The following is a 16,755-nucleotide window of genomic DNA, read 5'->3' on the forward strand; positions in this document are numbered from 1 at the left end:
CTAAATTGGATCTCCTGGGCCAAAGGCTATGGAAATTAAAATTTAATTAAAAGGTGCATGATTAATTACCTTTTGTGTCTTCCAGCATGAGGAGAATCATAACAACGTTACCTTCCTCACAAAATTGTACATTCACAAAACTGTACATTTTCATCGCTTCATTTCTAGTAGACATGTCACTTTCTTTTTAAAAGGTTACACTGAATATTTGGGCAAAAACATCATCAAAAGAACAATACCAGAATGTCTGGATTATGAAAACATTACTTTTAACAGACTGTGATCTTTAAAATTGGCACAGGTGGGGACTGAGGAAAAGCTGAGAGGGGAGTATTTACTCGGCTCACACAAGGCCCCCAACACTGCAAAATTAGAGTCAGTACAACTGGTATAAGTAAATCAAAGCTACAGTATCTCAGAGGGATAACTATGTATTCACTATGTATTTTACATTTAAATTAATTATTATAGCTTTCAGGTAAGGTTTTGTTTTGGTTTGTTGTTTTGGTTTTTTGGTTTTTTGGTTTTTTTTTTTTTTTTTGCCAGGGCTGGCCTAAAAATTCTCTATATAGCCCATTTTAGCCTTAAACTTGTGCTGAATCTTCTGCCTCAGCCTCCTGAGTACTGAGATTACAATTTCACCACTGTGCCCAGATATTCTAGATAAAAAACAAAAACCAACAACAACAACAAAAAACCCACCAAGATTCCTTTTTTTAAGTATGGGTGCTTTGGCTCTAGGCACGTGTGTGTGTGTTGGGAGTACAGAGCCCAGGGAGGCAAGAAGAGAGCACCAAATTCCCTGGAATTGGAGTAACAGACAGTTATGAGCTGTCATGTGGGTGCTGGGAAGAGAACCCAGGTCCTGCACCAAGTGCCCTTAACCTCTGGCTCATATCTTCAATCCTATAATCCATATACTCTAAAAATATAGACAAAGAGATTAGGAAGAAAGGGAGAAATTGAGAAAAAAAAAGCATTTCATGTTTCTAACTTTTCTAATTCTGAGGTTATTTTGGGAAAGGCCTAAAGGATTGGACAGGAATAAATTAGGGCACCTTTGAGATGATTTTCCACACAAATTATCCTTTGTCTGGTTGTCAGCATGCATTACGCTATCTTCAGTAACAGAGGGTAAATCACTTCCAGAGGGAGCCATGAACAGAGCAATTAAGCCACTTTACAAACCTAGAGAACCAGATGGGGCCAAGACAGCATTTTCTATGGAAGGGCATGTCAATAATGATGCTAAGTGAAGCGATGGCACAGGGTTTTACAAAGACTGCTGTGTCAACTTGAGATATCCAAAACAAAGACATGTTTATAAGGCGAAAATCCACCTTTGTACTTGCCTTGTCACCCAGGGTTTGTACATTGGTTTATTTTGTTGTTATTCTTTGTTTCATTTCTCCCTACAGTCTTCTATGTTCTGTTGTGGAACAGACTCTTTGAGTAAAAACAGAAAAGGATTTCATAAGATCGTTCCACTCTTTTACCTGCAACTCTAAGACCATCTGCAAACTCGGGGTCACAGCTTCCCCTGTGCGAAGCAACATGTTCCTACACTGGCCAGATACCCAGAGCAGGTTGTGGCACAGATATTTCTAGGCCCTGCTGCCAATCATAACAACCCATGAAGACACATGACCCTATGGATGTCTTTACAAGATTTTTGTTTGTTTTTCTGTGTCTTTTCAGAGAGCATCTAGAGTACTAGCTACTTTTCTCACTGCTGTGACCAAACATTTGACTAGACGCATCTTCAGGGAAGAAGATTTCCTTTGATTTACAGCTTGAAAACATGGTCCATCACGGTAGAGAAGGCATGATGGTAGGAGTGTGAACTTGCTGGTCACACTGCATCCACGAACAGGAAGAAAAAGTGGACAAAGGAGGCAGGTTATGAAGTCTCAGGGTCTGCCACTAGTGACTTACCTTCTCTAGAGAGGTCCTGCCCTTTAAAGGCTTCCCAGCCTTCCAAACCAGTGCTACCGTTTGAGAAGCAAGTGTTTAAACACTTGAGCCCACAGAGGCCACTTCACATTCTAACCATATTCTTTACTTACCTTCTTGGAGATATTTTCAAAACCTTATGCATGCAGCAATGAAAAAAATAAAAGGTGAATTTCCCACAATATTTTTACATGGACAAAAATAGGAAGGGGGGCTGGGGATGTTCCTCAGTGGCTATAGTTCTTGCTATCGAAACATGATGACTTAAATTCTGATTCTCTAGCATCCACATAAGAGCCACTGGGAAACAAAGACACTAAGATTTCCCTGGAAAAGCCTCCAGGGAAATCTTAGTGTCTAGCTCCAGGCATCTCAAAACAAAACAAACAAACAAACAAACAAACAAACAGCCCACAGTGGAGAAAGCAATAAAGGAAGTGACTGTCTGTCTCACATATGTAAACACACACATTGGTATGCACAGGTGCACGCCTACACCGCATCTGCATACACACCAATTACATTGTCTAGAAAGATCTTCTAAAATGTTTACTTTCCAAAGACAGCCACATAAAAGCAAAATAATATTCTGTTCAGAACTCTTTTGAGTATTCAACTCATGTGCCCAAATCTCTACTTTCAAAGTCATCGGGATACAAGAAAAAGCTAAAACATGTCATTTCTTTACTGTTTTTCAAGTCTTTGATCCACTCGGTGGTGAAAGCTAGGCATGTAAGGAACAAACACTAAGTGGCAGGTTGCAGATCCCAGGGAGCAGGCTGTGCCATTTACATACACGATTCACAGCACTTTGTGGCCTTAGATGCTACCTGTCAGGACGGGTGGTTCTTCCATCTGACTGTCTCAGTGCCACAAACTCAAGCTCTGACCCAATGAAAGGCAGGGTCTGCTCTTATGGAGATTGATCCTGGTTTCTGCAACTGCACGTCCCTGGGGGTTGTCTTCTTTCCTCAGTCAGCCCCACCCCCCACCCCCCAGGGAACCCTCATTCTTCAAAGTGAGGAAGAAGGGCTGGTTCTCCTGCAAAGGGAAAATTGCTGCTTTAAACCATGTGGGACCTGACAAATAGAGTTAATCTTTTAAGTATAGGCTGCTCACTGGAAGACCTCATTAGCTAAAGTAAGAATTAAGTAGATGAGAGAAGTCCTTTGCAACTGTGGTTCTTGTGGGAGTGTTAGAAGGTAAAGGAGACATGGGAAGTTGATCTTAGGAGACACCATTTCCCCTGAGAATCCATACATAAAACATAACAAATCTATTCTTTCAGAAAGAAAGAACAAATAAAAAAATAAACAACAACAACGAAGAAACCCAGTGTACTATTTTCTAAGAATTTATAATTTCTTCATTAAAGAGCCAAAATTAAAAAAAAAAAAAAAAAAAAAAAAAAGAAGAAGAAGAAGGCATAAGATGAAGTTTATTACATTGGAGCAAGCTCATGAGATTGAATACATCGTGTGGTGATATAAAGGTTGAGCAGTTTTGACTGACGTTGCCCTAACTTTCTCTGCCGCTCTGTAACCAAGAATGACCTTGACTTACTCATTCCTTTCCAGGCTGAGGATCAGTTCTCGGCTCTCCAGCTGCAGGTGCGCAGTCAGCACATCTGGATGATCCTGAAAAATGAACAGGAAGGGTTAGCTGAAAAGCAGTTGGCTTTGCCTTGCCAACATCTGGATGTTCTGCATCAGTAAAGTCAGTGGAAAGGAATGGGGGTGGGGGGGTTGGCATTGATTGGGAGAGGGAGGGGACAGGGGAGGGGCATAGGAGACGGATAACAGATAGATTGGATAGATAGATAGATAGATAGATAGATAGATAGATAGATGAACAGATTGATGATTTTATTCTTGGGGATTTTTTCAACTCCAAGTACTGAAGACCAGAGCAACAGAGTTAGAAAATGGGACCCCTGGCTCTGATGCAGCCATTCTACTCTTCTCCTTTAATGATTCTTCCTCTGAACCCTCCCCTCTCGTCATAGCTCCATCCACCCCATCTACCCCATCCATCTACCCTTTCTTTAATCTTCCTGGACTGTACAAAGGGCAACCTTATCATTATCTGCTTGTGGCAGAAAACTCGGAAACTATCCTTCAGGCTCCATGGCTTTTACTTCCTCTACTGAACCCAGGAACAATCCTGCAGAGCTGCTTTCTTCAGTACCTCTCCTGCTCCCATAGCACCTTCCCATCCTCCCCTCCATCCTGTTCTGTTCAACCCACAGGCAGCTCTCCTCAGTACATGACTTCCTCCTGTAAATCCTTCTAATCCAGGTTCTCCTGGGTCTGCCTTTGCTTTCTTCTCATCTATTATCCAGCAGTGGAAGGACACTTAAAACTTCAATTTTACAAAGTGCCCCTGCTTGTTTTCCATTGCACTGATAGGATACTACCTTTGAACTTGGCCTGTGGTTCCCAATGTCCTTTCCCCTGCAGGCTTCCACATGCTTTTCACATGCCTACACTGCCCTCCTCCCTTCTAACCTGGCTCTAGCTCCTGGCCTTGCCTGCTCTTGGAATACAAGACTTGTCCTGATGCCCTGAGAATTTTCACATGCTTGCTTCTCTACCTGTGATGTTTTTCCTGACTGTTTACTGGAATGAGCTTAAAAATCAGCTATTAGGAGAAGTGTCACATCACCGTCAACCTCTTACTGTCCTGTTCTTTCCCCTGTGAAAAGGAATGGCATCATATACTTGTGATCAGTATGTTGGCTTGCACCTCTTTATAGCCACCAGAGGGCTGGGTGGAGAGTGAAGGAAGGAATCCACCCATGCCAGGGAAATGGCTCTGCAGACATCTTTTTCTCTTGCTCCATGCCCCCCCCCTTCCCTGTCTCCTTCCCCTAATCCATATACCCCAACCTCAGTGTCGATAGCCTAGTCCTGGGGATGGTGCTGCCCAGATTTAGGGTTGATCTTTCTACCACAGTGACCCTAATCTACACAATCTCTCACAGGTATGCTTGTGCCCAGACACTTGTCTCCAAAGTGATTCTATATCTTATCAAGTTGAAAACCAGTATAAATCCCCACAGTATATCAGTGGAGGAAAAGAATGAAGGGAACATTCATTCCAATCCACTCATTACACGGGATATTTTTGTTTAAAAGCATGCTTGCATCCATTTTCCTAATTGTTATTGACCGAAGGCCATAAAACACACCATTCTTTTTTTTTTTTTTTTTTCTTACGATGATATATTGACTGATTTACCTAATGGAACTACATCCTTTGTTGGATGTGCAAAGAACTGTATTTGCTGAACCAATCAATCAAATGCTAATCAATAAGCCAAAGATATTTAGGCAGTCACTATTATCCTATCTTTTAAACTTGGAGAAGTGCCTCTAAACAAATATATAAAGTACATCAATGTACATTTTAAAAATAAAATAAAGATAGGGTATATACTACCCAGCTGAAAATATAGACTATTTCCAGAATTGTAGAAAGCCCTTTTACTAGTTTGCTTTTCTGTTGCTCTGATAAACACTGCTACCAAAAGAAACCTGGGGAGAAGAGAGCTTATTTGTCTTACAGGCTATAACCCATCCCTGAGGGAAGTCAAGGCAGGAACTGAGGCAGAGACCATGGGGGAGTACTGCTTATTGGACTGTCTCTCCTGGCTTGCTCAGCTATGTGTATTATACAGTCCAGGTCTACCTGTGAAGGGATGGCACTGCCCATAGTAAGTCGATGCTATCTTTTGCACAGCTATGTTCCAAACTTTTCTTAGAAGGATGCCTGCCTTGTTGAGTTAGGGCCTACCTATATGTTATAGACTAAACCTAAAATGTCCTTCACAGGTTCATGTTTTGAATGCTTGATTCCCAGTTGGTGGCGCTTTGGGGGTATTGTGACACTTTGAGGAAGTCCAGTCTACTGATGGAGATGAGTCACTAAGGGGAATCTCTTGAAGTTTTTTTTTTTTTTTTCTTCCAGCCTCTGATTCTGGCTTTGCTGTTTCCTGGTTTTTCTTGAGGTGAAGACCCTCTGCTGAGGTGTTTCTGCCTCCATAAACTGAGCTGCCACTCATTCCTGCCCTGCCACAATGAACTGAAATCATGAGTCAAATTGTTTCTTTCCTAAGATGTTCTGTAAAATATTTTGGTCACAAAGTCAAGAAAAGATTATTATTGTACCCTATGACCTCAGTTTACTTGAGTAGCCTCTTAAAGACCTTCTCTCTAGATGTTCCACATTCTAAGAAGGGGGGTTAGAGCGTCAGTATAGATTGGCAGGGTCAGGGATGTGACTGAATCTACAACATTCCTTCTTCATTCTTATGTTTCTTTCATTCCTCACCAGATGTAACAACTATCCTGAACCCATTAATCACTAATTAATATTACTTAGCACATTGATTTCATTTATAGTTTTTTCACACTCTATGAATTTCTAAACAAATGTTAGCCTTATACTGGGCCCATTCTTCTATGGCTCAGTTGGTTTTGCTTAATCTTATACCTGTAGGGATTATTGGTTCTATGTGTTGTTCATCCTTATAGATTTACAATATTCTATTGTGTAAAACAACTTACATACCCACAGTCATGTAAATAGATGCTCACTGATTTTTTTTTCTGATCCTTTCTCTATACATGACTTTACATATCTGTGTCATGTCTGCAATTGAATAGGTTCTATGGCTGGTAGGATTTGTCCACTTGCCTTCACTGGGGATTTCAAATTAAATAATAAATAATTAATTAATTGTTTCTAATGTCTGATGGCTCACATTCCCTCAGTTACTGGATACATATTCCTGCTACTCCATGTCCTAGATATCTAACATAGAAAAAAAAGTTAGATTAAAAAAAAATTGCTAAGTATATGAGAACACTTTCTTGAGAATTTATTTGTTTTAAATTTGTTACATCCGTTTGTTTATTGGGAGTCAGTGCTCCAGCACACATGTGGAGGGGAGTGGACAATATGCCAGAGTTGGTTCTCACCTTCTATCACATGGATTCCAGACCTTGAACTCAGGTCCTCTGGCTTAGAGGTAAGCCCCATTATCTCATGAGCCATTTATAGCCCGAGGCTTTAGTTCATATCTCTACTCTCAGTGACAGGCAGAGAACCTTTGGGACATGTGATACTGCTCTTCCATGAAAATCCAGCTCATGCTTCCTACCCCTGAGCCACATCCTCATCCCTTTAGTATTTATTAGTGGTAGATTTTTACCATGGAGAGTGTTTGCTCTGTTGTACAGGTGGATACCTGCTTGCTAATATCAATTTTCTACCAGAAAGCAAAAGATCAGTAATTCACAGATAAAAATTATCATCCTTTCTTTCCTTCCCTCCACAAGTGTGCATATACCACACACACACACACACACACACACACACACACACACACACACACACGTATATGTACACACATACTGAATTTTCAATTACTTAGAAAGATTTGACCGTGACCTTGAAGCCCTGTGGCAGTGGCTTGGCACAGGCTCAGCAGGAGCAGAATAGCCACGTCCATTCCCATCACAGCCTTGAGGTCATCTTTTCCAAGGGGTCCACTCAGAGCCAAAGCCATCCATCTAAACCATTGTGCTGGAAGGTCAGAGGGATCTCATTTTTCAGGCATAACAACAGCATTAAAATACTGCATTGAAGGGAGCTGGGGAATAGCTAAGTCCCTTTCCAGCACTAAATAAATGCTTCAGACTGCAGCTCTGGCATTCATGGGGCACAAGGGAGGCATTTATTGCTATGAATATTTAGAGGCATCTTGATTACCACTTTAATATTAGCATGTTAGCTCTCTAGCCAGCAAGATCTGCACACTGTGGAACATGGGGAAGACAAAACTGAAGTAAATGCAGACTAGCACAGTGAGGAATTAAGGCACTGCTGCACCATCACGGGAGGTCCCTGGCTTGGGGCCTGTTAGTTATTACATAAGTGATACTGATTTTTATCCCTGAGTTGGTGATCTTTTTTTTTCTTTTTGCAGTGGAAAATTGATATTAGCAACCCATGTGTCCAACTGTGAACAGAAAGCACAAATTCTTCACAGTAAAAGCTGCTTTTGGTGGATACATAATGGGCTGGGATTATAGACCAGTGGTAGAGTATCTGTATAGCATGTGTAAGGCCCTGAATTGGTTATATCTAGCACTGCCAATATGTGCACACATGTACAATCACATGTGTATGTGCACATTCACATACATATGTGCACATTCACATACATATGTGCACAAACATATGAAATGAAGTGTTTGTCTTCACTTTCCGTTATTTATACTGGGAAATTTCTCACCTCATTCTGTGACCTAAGACACGCCACAGCTTTTCAGTTAATTTCTCCCTCTGGGGAGTATATGTCAGAGAACGTATATCCCACCTTCCTCTGGCCCAGGTAGGACTTTGCTTTCCCTCAACATGGATACCCACCCCCCAGTTCAGTTCTTGATCCTCTAAGGTTCCTGATCATGAAATTAATTATCTTCTTGTAGTCATACCCAGCTTTCTAAGGTCTAATGTTGCAGTGTTCTCCCTGGGTTCTCTGAGTGGCCTAACCACTGGCTGTTGGCCATTAGCCATTGACCTGGTCATGAGCACCTATGTACTTTTGGCAGCATCCTGCTTCCTCCAGCATGTAGCATCACCAGTCCTTATTCATTTATGTTTTCATCTATTTGTTCGTGGTATACTTATTCCAAGAAAAGAGAACCTCTGTGAAGTCAGGCCTGTATAAGCCTCATCATGCATGCTTCCTGTACCAAGTGCAGCAACCTAGAGAGACACATCAGCAAAGAGTGGAAGCAGAGAGGCAATGTGAGTTACCAAAGAAACATTTTACTTGGGGAGAAGAGAGACTCCAAGACATTAAAGTTCCTCTCATGAGGCATGGGAGGGATGCTGGACTCTTCTCCTAGTCACACATAGTCCCTAAGAAACATACACAACTTCTCTGGGGCCTCAACAGGCTGCCCACCTCAGCCAAGAGTCTGATACCCCTGAAGGATCCAGGAAGCTCTACACAGGCTCCATACAGAGTCACTGAGGCCTGAGAATGAACATGCATTATGTTCCTCTGGAGATGAGAGGCAGACAGAGCTTGCTCTAGCTAAGTAATGCCCTTCTTGCTTCTTACTCCTTTCCCCTTGTGATGCTGGGAGAGGAACCCAGCATGACAGGCAGGCACTCTGCTGCACAGCCATACCTCCAGTGCCAAGGGAGCTGAATGGTTAGTTTATCTATGGTACTGGATAAAATGAACATGGAGAAGCCTTTCTAGTCTCTCAATAACCAGGTGAAGACTCTAGATCCTCCTGCCCCATTCCTGTGCACCCCACAGTGATTAAGACTTCAAAACAAGAAAGAGAGGTTCTGCCTAGAGCCACAAGGAAGGACTTAGGACTTAATGCATATTCAAGTAAGATTCAAAGTGAAGAGTGGAGGGTGTGGCAGGGAGCATAGAAACCCTGGATCCACCAGCATGAGGCATTGCTGGAGGGGGGGGGGGGTGGATCTCATGAAGTTCTTGTCCTCAGAGGCCTGCCTCCTAACGGTTTTGGATCCTGTACCTTTCACAGAAATGGTAGCTGGAGTAACAGGACTGGGAAACTTGGGAACAATTTAGTGACATGGTAGCCCATATACAAGACTATGTGGTGATCTGGAGACAGGACCATATGGTGGCTTGAAGACAAGACTGTGTGGTAAAGTAATAGCTCCAGCAATGTGCATTTTAGTTTCATGACAGGATCCCATAGTGATAGGTAGCCAGGGTGTGAGGCTGAGTTGTCATGAGCCTGCAGAAGTCTGCTTCCAGCTGGGTCTAGCTGACAACTTCCCAAGAAGTCTATGACCGCAGGTCCTTAGCCTTGTGTCACCTTCTGCCTTTAGACATCTCTTAAATCAGCAAGGAGAGACAGACTTACCCACCCAAGTGGCCATCTGTCCATGGCTCAGGAACAAGAGAGGATAATGTCTAAGTTGGGAACGTCTTATCAGCCTATGCTACTCTGCAGCCCACGACCACAGGCAAAGCACCTGGAGGCACAAGGGAGGACCAGCTTCTTGATACCTCTGTAAACGAGGGTCCATCATAAGAAGTACCATCATGTGCAGAAGGCCTGGCTTGGTGTCAGGATCCAGAGCTACATTAGAAATTTCAAACTTCCTCCAATAGAGGAAGATGGCTGAGCATTTGTCTGCCTTTCAGGAGTACCCTAGATGGAAAGTTAGGATCACAGAATGGCTGTACCATCTCCAAAGATTAAGCCATAGTAACAGAATAAAGAACTATTCCATGCTGTCTTGGAAAACATGGTGTTTTCATTTAAAAAATGTACAGTTTGACTTTAGCTAGATGGCTGTCCATAGAGCCATTGTTAAACCATAAATCCTCAGTTCTCTCACTAGGAGAATGAAGATAACCTCTTTTTTTCCCCACACACCATTCCAGAAAACTGGGAATAACTCAACTCAGGTGATAAACAGGGCTTTGAAGATGACTAGGAGAAAGGACACTGGGATGGGGAGGTTACCCTGGAATGTTTAGACAGGAAGTGGTTAATGTACTCACAAGGATCTTTAAAAACAGTATGCATGTGCATTCAAAGTATGTATTTATGAGTGTTAGTTACACATATTCAGGTATTTGTGAAAATGTGTACATGTGCATGTGGGGGCCAGAAGTAAAACTTGGTGTACTTCCTAAGGTGCCATTCATCTTGGTTTTTGAGACAAGATCTCTTTGTTGGCCTGGAGCTCACTGATCAGGCCAGGCTACCTGAACAGAAAGCCTAAGGACCCACACATTTTTGCCTCCCCAGCACTGAAATTATAAGTATATGCCATTATACATGGCTGGCTGTGCAGGGTTACTGATTTACTGATACAGTTAACTGAGGTAGGAAGTGCCCACTGTGGGTAGCACCATTCCCTGAGCTAGGGTCTAAGGCTGTATAAAAAGACCGAGTGATCTGAGCACAAGCATTCATTGTTCTCTTCTCGACAGCAGGAACAATCTGCTGAGCTACCTCCAGCTCCTCTGCTGTGACTTCCCAGAGGAACTAAAAAGCAAACTCAGATCTCATGCTTCGGACCCATCTCCCCAGCCTTGCCTTGCTTACTTCAAAGATGGAGAAAACATAGACTTTGGCCCAATGCCACAAAAAATTAATTCTACCACACCTCCAAGGAGCAGAGTAGATCCTGTCTTGGTGTCTTCTATGCTGCAGGCTGCCTGAGCTGCCTTCTTTATCTTGTTGGGATTTAGAGTCAAGCCTCACCCAGCTCACTGGACTTCAGACCAGTCAGCTGGGAGATAAGAAACAGAGACTCTTTTTAAGCCACCTAAGCCAAGGCCATTTTTTTACAGAAGTATTCAAAACTGACATAAACAAGAGGATTGTGATGGGATCCGAGAGGTAAAATGCCTATTTACAAACCATCCTGCTTGATGAAATGGAAATGCATTTTCCTTATAGAAACCCAACCACAAATGGAATTTCAACTTCCCAGCATGACAGCAGTGAGACACCATCTCTCTTACTATTTACTGCAGTTTATCCAGACAAAGCTCTTTGTCTTACAAGCTCTTTGTATCTAGATCTAAATGGCTATCATAAACTGTTTTGCTTTAAATTTTCATAAAGCGATGTTATATGTTTATTAATTGAGGGTCTATTTATGAGTTGGGCTCCAGGCCAGTCCTTGGATTGATGGCTGGAAACAAATTAGCTTCCTCCTTTCTTCCACATGGCAAGACGATTTTAAGTAATCTGTATGTGAACATCACCACAGAAGCAGACAGAAGCAAATAAAAACCCTGTGTGGATACAGTGCAACATACATCTCCAAACTTCACCTTTGTTCAAAATAGCTTCCTATGGTGTGCTTACTGATACAATCGCGGTATTAAAAATATTATAGTCTAGCCCATGATTGCTTTCTGGAATGGTTTTACACGAACACAGCATGCACTGTGTGGATTAACCAGAAAGCTTGGTTTCCTATTCAAAGTTCATTTGTCTAACTAATTTGATGTCTGGAAACACTCACACTCTGCTTTGTTTTCCCCGCAGCAACACCATTTCAAAACTGTCACTCAGAGGAAGTTAATAGCTCAAGTTGCTAGTTTGTTTGCATGCAAGCTGTCTTCTAGAGAGAATGCACCTCTCTCGTGTTGACCGAGAGCCATTTACCAAGCATCACTGCAACTGCTTTCAAATAAACATTAGTGGAATATAAGAAGCCCTTTAAAGTGAACCGCTATCGATCATGGTGCCACTGCCAAGTTGCTGTGGACTCAGCAAAGCTAAGTGCAAACAACTTCTATTACAAACAGGATTACAGCTAATTGCTGAGTTTTTATAAATCTATTCTAACTGTGCCACAAAAATTCACACTCCAAGATTCATACAGACCTTGTGAAGATAACTCATATGTCATGTCACTCAGACATGCAGCATGACTGTCACCAGCTTTGTCCTTTGCTTGCCTATCATGAACTACTAAGTCAGGAGAGAAGAGGAACCAGAAGATGAGGAGAGAAGGGTTGCAGACTGCTGCTGGCAGAGGAGAAGCTCTGAAACGGGGAGCATGGGATAGGAAAATGGATAAAGTCCCAGACTTAGCCCTGAGGACTTAAGATTTAGCCCCTCTAGGTGGTTCTAGAGAAATCTCCACATGGCCTCTCATTTCCCTAGGCTGAATAACCTTCCAGGTTTCATGGGCAGAGATTTCCAGCTCCATTCCAGCTGAGTCCTAGGACACTGAAGGTTCCTCCCTGGCACCTTTCACAGAATGAAAAGTAGGATTCAACTCCTCTTCTTAAAACATTGACCGACCCTCAAAGGCCAGTGATATCCATGGGGACTTGGTTCTTTATGTACAAGGCCCTCTCTTTCAGGCCCTTAGGTCCTCTTCCTCTCCTGGGTGTGACATGTGCCCTGAACACTCTATCCTATGTGTCTCTCAGCAGCAACCCCAAATGCTTCAGTGTTTAAAACTGGTACCTCCTCCAAACATCCCCAAGGGCACTTTTCATCTTGTGGCCCCTTCTTGGTCTTACAAGCACCTTTCTTTGGGGCCACACTAGTGCTATCTCTTGTACTATCCTTCTTTTAGCTTTATATTGAGTTGTATTCTGTGATTTTTTTCCTGTGGTCTACCTGCATCTCTCTGCTCTTGTATGGCCCTCACCCTACTCCAACCCTAGGGCTGCCCTGTTCCCATCATCCTATATGACCATGCTTCAACCTGTGACTTGGTTATATCCTGATAAACTGAGTTGAGAATATTGTAAAATGAAGATGAGTTTAATACACCTGACCTGCTGTCTTTCTTTGTTGTTGTGTTGAAATATCCTGACAAAAGCAACTTAAAGGATAAAGGGTATGCTTTGGCTCATAGTTGGATGTTATATCATGGAGAGAGAATCATAGCAGAGGAACTGGAGGCAGCTGGTTCCATTGCACCCACAGACAAGAAGCAGAGAGCAACAGATACTCATACCCAGTGCACCCATTTCTTTTATACAGTCCCAAGTTCTAGTCCAGGAATGGTACTATCCATCACACTAGGCCTGGCTTCTTCACCATCTTAAACACTAGCTGGGCCAATGACAATAAGTGCATTTGTCTTTGAAGTCCTTGGCCCAAAGTCAAACAATATTGTATCGCATAATCAAAATGGCTACAAGAGAGGGTTTTGAATGTTCCCATAATAAAGAAATGACAAAAACTTATGATGAAGCACATGGTTTAATATCTTAGGCTGATCATCACATAGTGGACTATACAGAAATATACTAAAAAAAATGACTCCATTTCCTATACTAAAACATGCTTCATGACCAGTAAGCATGTACAAAGATCAGTTAACTAAAAGTAAAGTTTAGGTACCAGAGAGATGGCTCAGAAGTAAAGGTCCTTGCCACATCTGCCCAACAAACCCGAGTTTGGTTCCTAGAAACCACATAAAGGTAGAAAAAAGAGAATTGACTTATTCTGACCACTACACATGCACTGTAACACATATGCTCATATACTCATATATCACATACTCACATGACACAATAAATAATAAATAAAGTATATCTTCTGGCCTCTTGCACCCTTCATGGATGTGGAAGATCAAGCTTACTGCTTCTCACCCCCTCAGCCACTTCTCTATGCTCTACCTGGCTTAGGGTTACTTGAGTTCATGGCTGCACTCTCACTGACCAAGGGGCTCTTTGATATTTCAGCCAACTTTAAAAATTTATCCACAAGTCTCAGGCCATGCTGTCTTGCATAGAAAATGTGAAAATCTGAGCTAAAAATGAAACCCAGTGCAACGTACACAGGGGCCTGGGGCTTCATTCCTGATCCTGGAGAGCAGGGAGGAAGAGAGAGGGAGAAGAGAGGAAAGGAGGGAAAAAAGAGAAGAGGAAACTGGAAGTCATCAGAGGTGAGAGGATTCCCCCTCCAGCAATAAAAATACAGAACTGATCCAAGGCTTTGGGGATTTACGCCATCTATACGTTACAAAATGTCCCTTCATTTCACCATCAAATGTCCCCATGGTAGATTTTTTTTCTATTGTAATTTTTTTATTAGATATTTTATTTACACTTCAGATGGCATCCCCTATCCCCATTCCCCCCCACCCCCCTTAGGAAACCCCTATCCCATGCCCCCTTTTCCTTTTTGCATTTATACATTTTTTTTTTTAAAAAAATGTTAATCATAGGCTTTATAAGTTTGGAATTGTTAAGTCAGAGGTGTAACCCACTGACCGACCTAGATATAACAACTATCTTTGACTGGTGGAGATACATGAATATCTGCCTCCCTGTCTCCCCCCTCTTTCTCTCTTTCATCACCTAGCTTCTCCTCTCCTTCTTCTTCTCCTCTTCTTACTCCTTTTCTTCCTCTCAGTACTCCTCCTACCTTAGCTCCTCCTACACATCACCCTTCCTGTTAAAATGAAACTTTTCTCTCAAAATACAATTAGAGCATAATTATGCCAATTTGTACCAGTGAGGTACAGGATAGTCCTAATACCCAGTCCATCCTTTTGTTGACTAACCAGCTCCTCTGTCATCTATTCTAACTAGAACATTTAGTTCTGAACCTGGCTTTAGGATGAATGTCAGCTGACGACCATCCACTCAAATATTTTCTCTTAAGGTCAATAGCTATATGTTTTCAACCCCATCAGAAATCCAGAATGACTGAGTTAACTATAATTGTGGGAAGCACAAATCGTAGTTTCTAAAACTTAGCCAATTTATAGAGACCTCTGACCACCTGGACACTCGCTCTACTTCAAAACGTTGGAGCATCTGTTCTTCTGCCTTCTGGCCCAGGATCTTCTGACAGACCTTAGTGCTGCAGAACTATTAAGGGCTGATTACTCTGTCTAGGCAGATATAATCAGTCGACTATTCTGTAAGTGTGTCCTTTTCTGGACAGTAATTTGTCTGCAGAAGGAAAGTGGCAATTCTTGCCTAGTGGCTGTCTCACCGTAAGAGTGAGACGAATATTGTTACTCCCATAGGCATTGTACCAGTATAACACATTTAGGAATACAAAGCTTAGACCCAGTCCTTCTTTAACTTTTTTTAACTGATTTGAGATGGTCAGCCTGTGAGTTAAGGGACTATAGCAAATTCATGACTTGGAGTTTATTATAAGGGTGTTCTCTATGTTTTATTTAGAAATAGCTGAGTGGAGTTAACAGGCAACAGTCCAGATTACCTTACATGGATAGCTGGTTTTCAAAACATCAGAAATCCTTAGAATTGACATGACAAACATTTCAGTATTAATGTTCATTTTCATTAGAGACCTGTCTGCTCCGGACAGCTTCCTATATTGAATTCTAAGAAGAAATTGAGCATCCTTGGAGTTACCCCATGGTAGATTTATGCACCATGATAGATGAATCGTCTACCTTGATACTAATCTTGATTTTTTACTACAAAGTTCAGAGTCATTAAAGTATCTCAGGTTGGAAATACAGTTGTATCAGTTACGTGATGGCTGATACTGCAAGTGGCCAGTGTGACCTGGACCCTGGGAGTGGAAGTGTGGCAGCAGTGATGACATTACCATGAGGACTCTAGGACATAGACTAACATGATACAAGCTGGGTGGAGATGGGTGGGAGACAGAGACCAGAGCCATGGCTGCACGTGTCTTTGCTTTTGGAGGAATGTCAGGATGTTCAGGGTTTGCTTGTCATCCTCTGGGGGATAAGGGAAGAGTGACTCCATCCCTAAGAATGACCTTACAAAAAACTCATAATATTAGACAGATAGTCAACTTAACTGGATGATAAAGATAAACAATGTTGAACTGATGACAGGAAAGAAAGAGGGAAAGATGATCAGCTGACAGATGGATTCGAGCTTGTGTATGCATCATTTATAATGAGCCAATAAGGTTTGTAACTAATGGAAACCAAGATTCTATTATTTCCTAGAGATAGAATGTCTGTTGAAAAAAATTTTTTTCTTTGTAAGAATCCAAGTTTCCAGATGACTTACTCAGATATTCTGTATAAGGAAAAGTGCATGTGTATCCTTCCCCAATCTCTGAAGAAGCACCTCACTTACAGCCTGTGCTGAGAAAGAAAGGATGTATAGAGCCCGATACTTGACTATCCACTTCAAATCAAAGATTCTCCTGCCAGTTCCAAGAGGGTAAAGTGTTACAGAAAACACACCAACAGCCTCAAAGGAAACCAGAGAGAGCTCATCTTTTCATGACAAACTCTTCCTCTCGCCAAATGTATCAAGGTCATGTTGAACTATGGCCA

General features: G+C 42.0%; 1 protein-coding gene across 1 annotated transcript in view; it reads right to left on the reverse strand.

The window, feature by feature from the left end:
* The window catches only part of Adam12 (ADAM metallopeptidase domain 12), a 328,831-nt gene that overhangs the window by 235,343 nt on the left and 76,733 nt on the right, over nucleotides 1-16,755 (reverse strand). Inside the window, exon 3 of the mRNA XM_034485928.2 lies at nucleotides 3,517-3,590. Within this exon, the coding sequence (XP_034341819.1) occupies nucleotides 3,517-3,590 (74 nt within the window). The remainder of the gene's footprint in view (nucleotides 1-3,516; nucleotides 3,591-16,755) is intronic.

This window comes from Arvicanthis niloticus, chromosome 1 (assembly GCF_011762505.2).
Source record: "Arvicanthis niloticus isolate mArvNil1 chromosome 1, mArvNil1.pat.X, whole genome shotgun sequence".
Classification (NCBI taxonomy): domain Eukaryota; kingdom Metazoa; phylum Chordata; class Mammalia; order Rodentia; family Muridae; genus Arvicanthis; species Arvicanthis niloticus.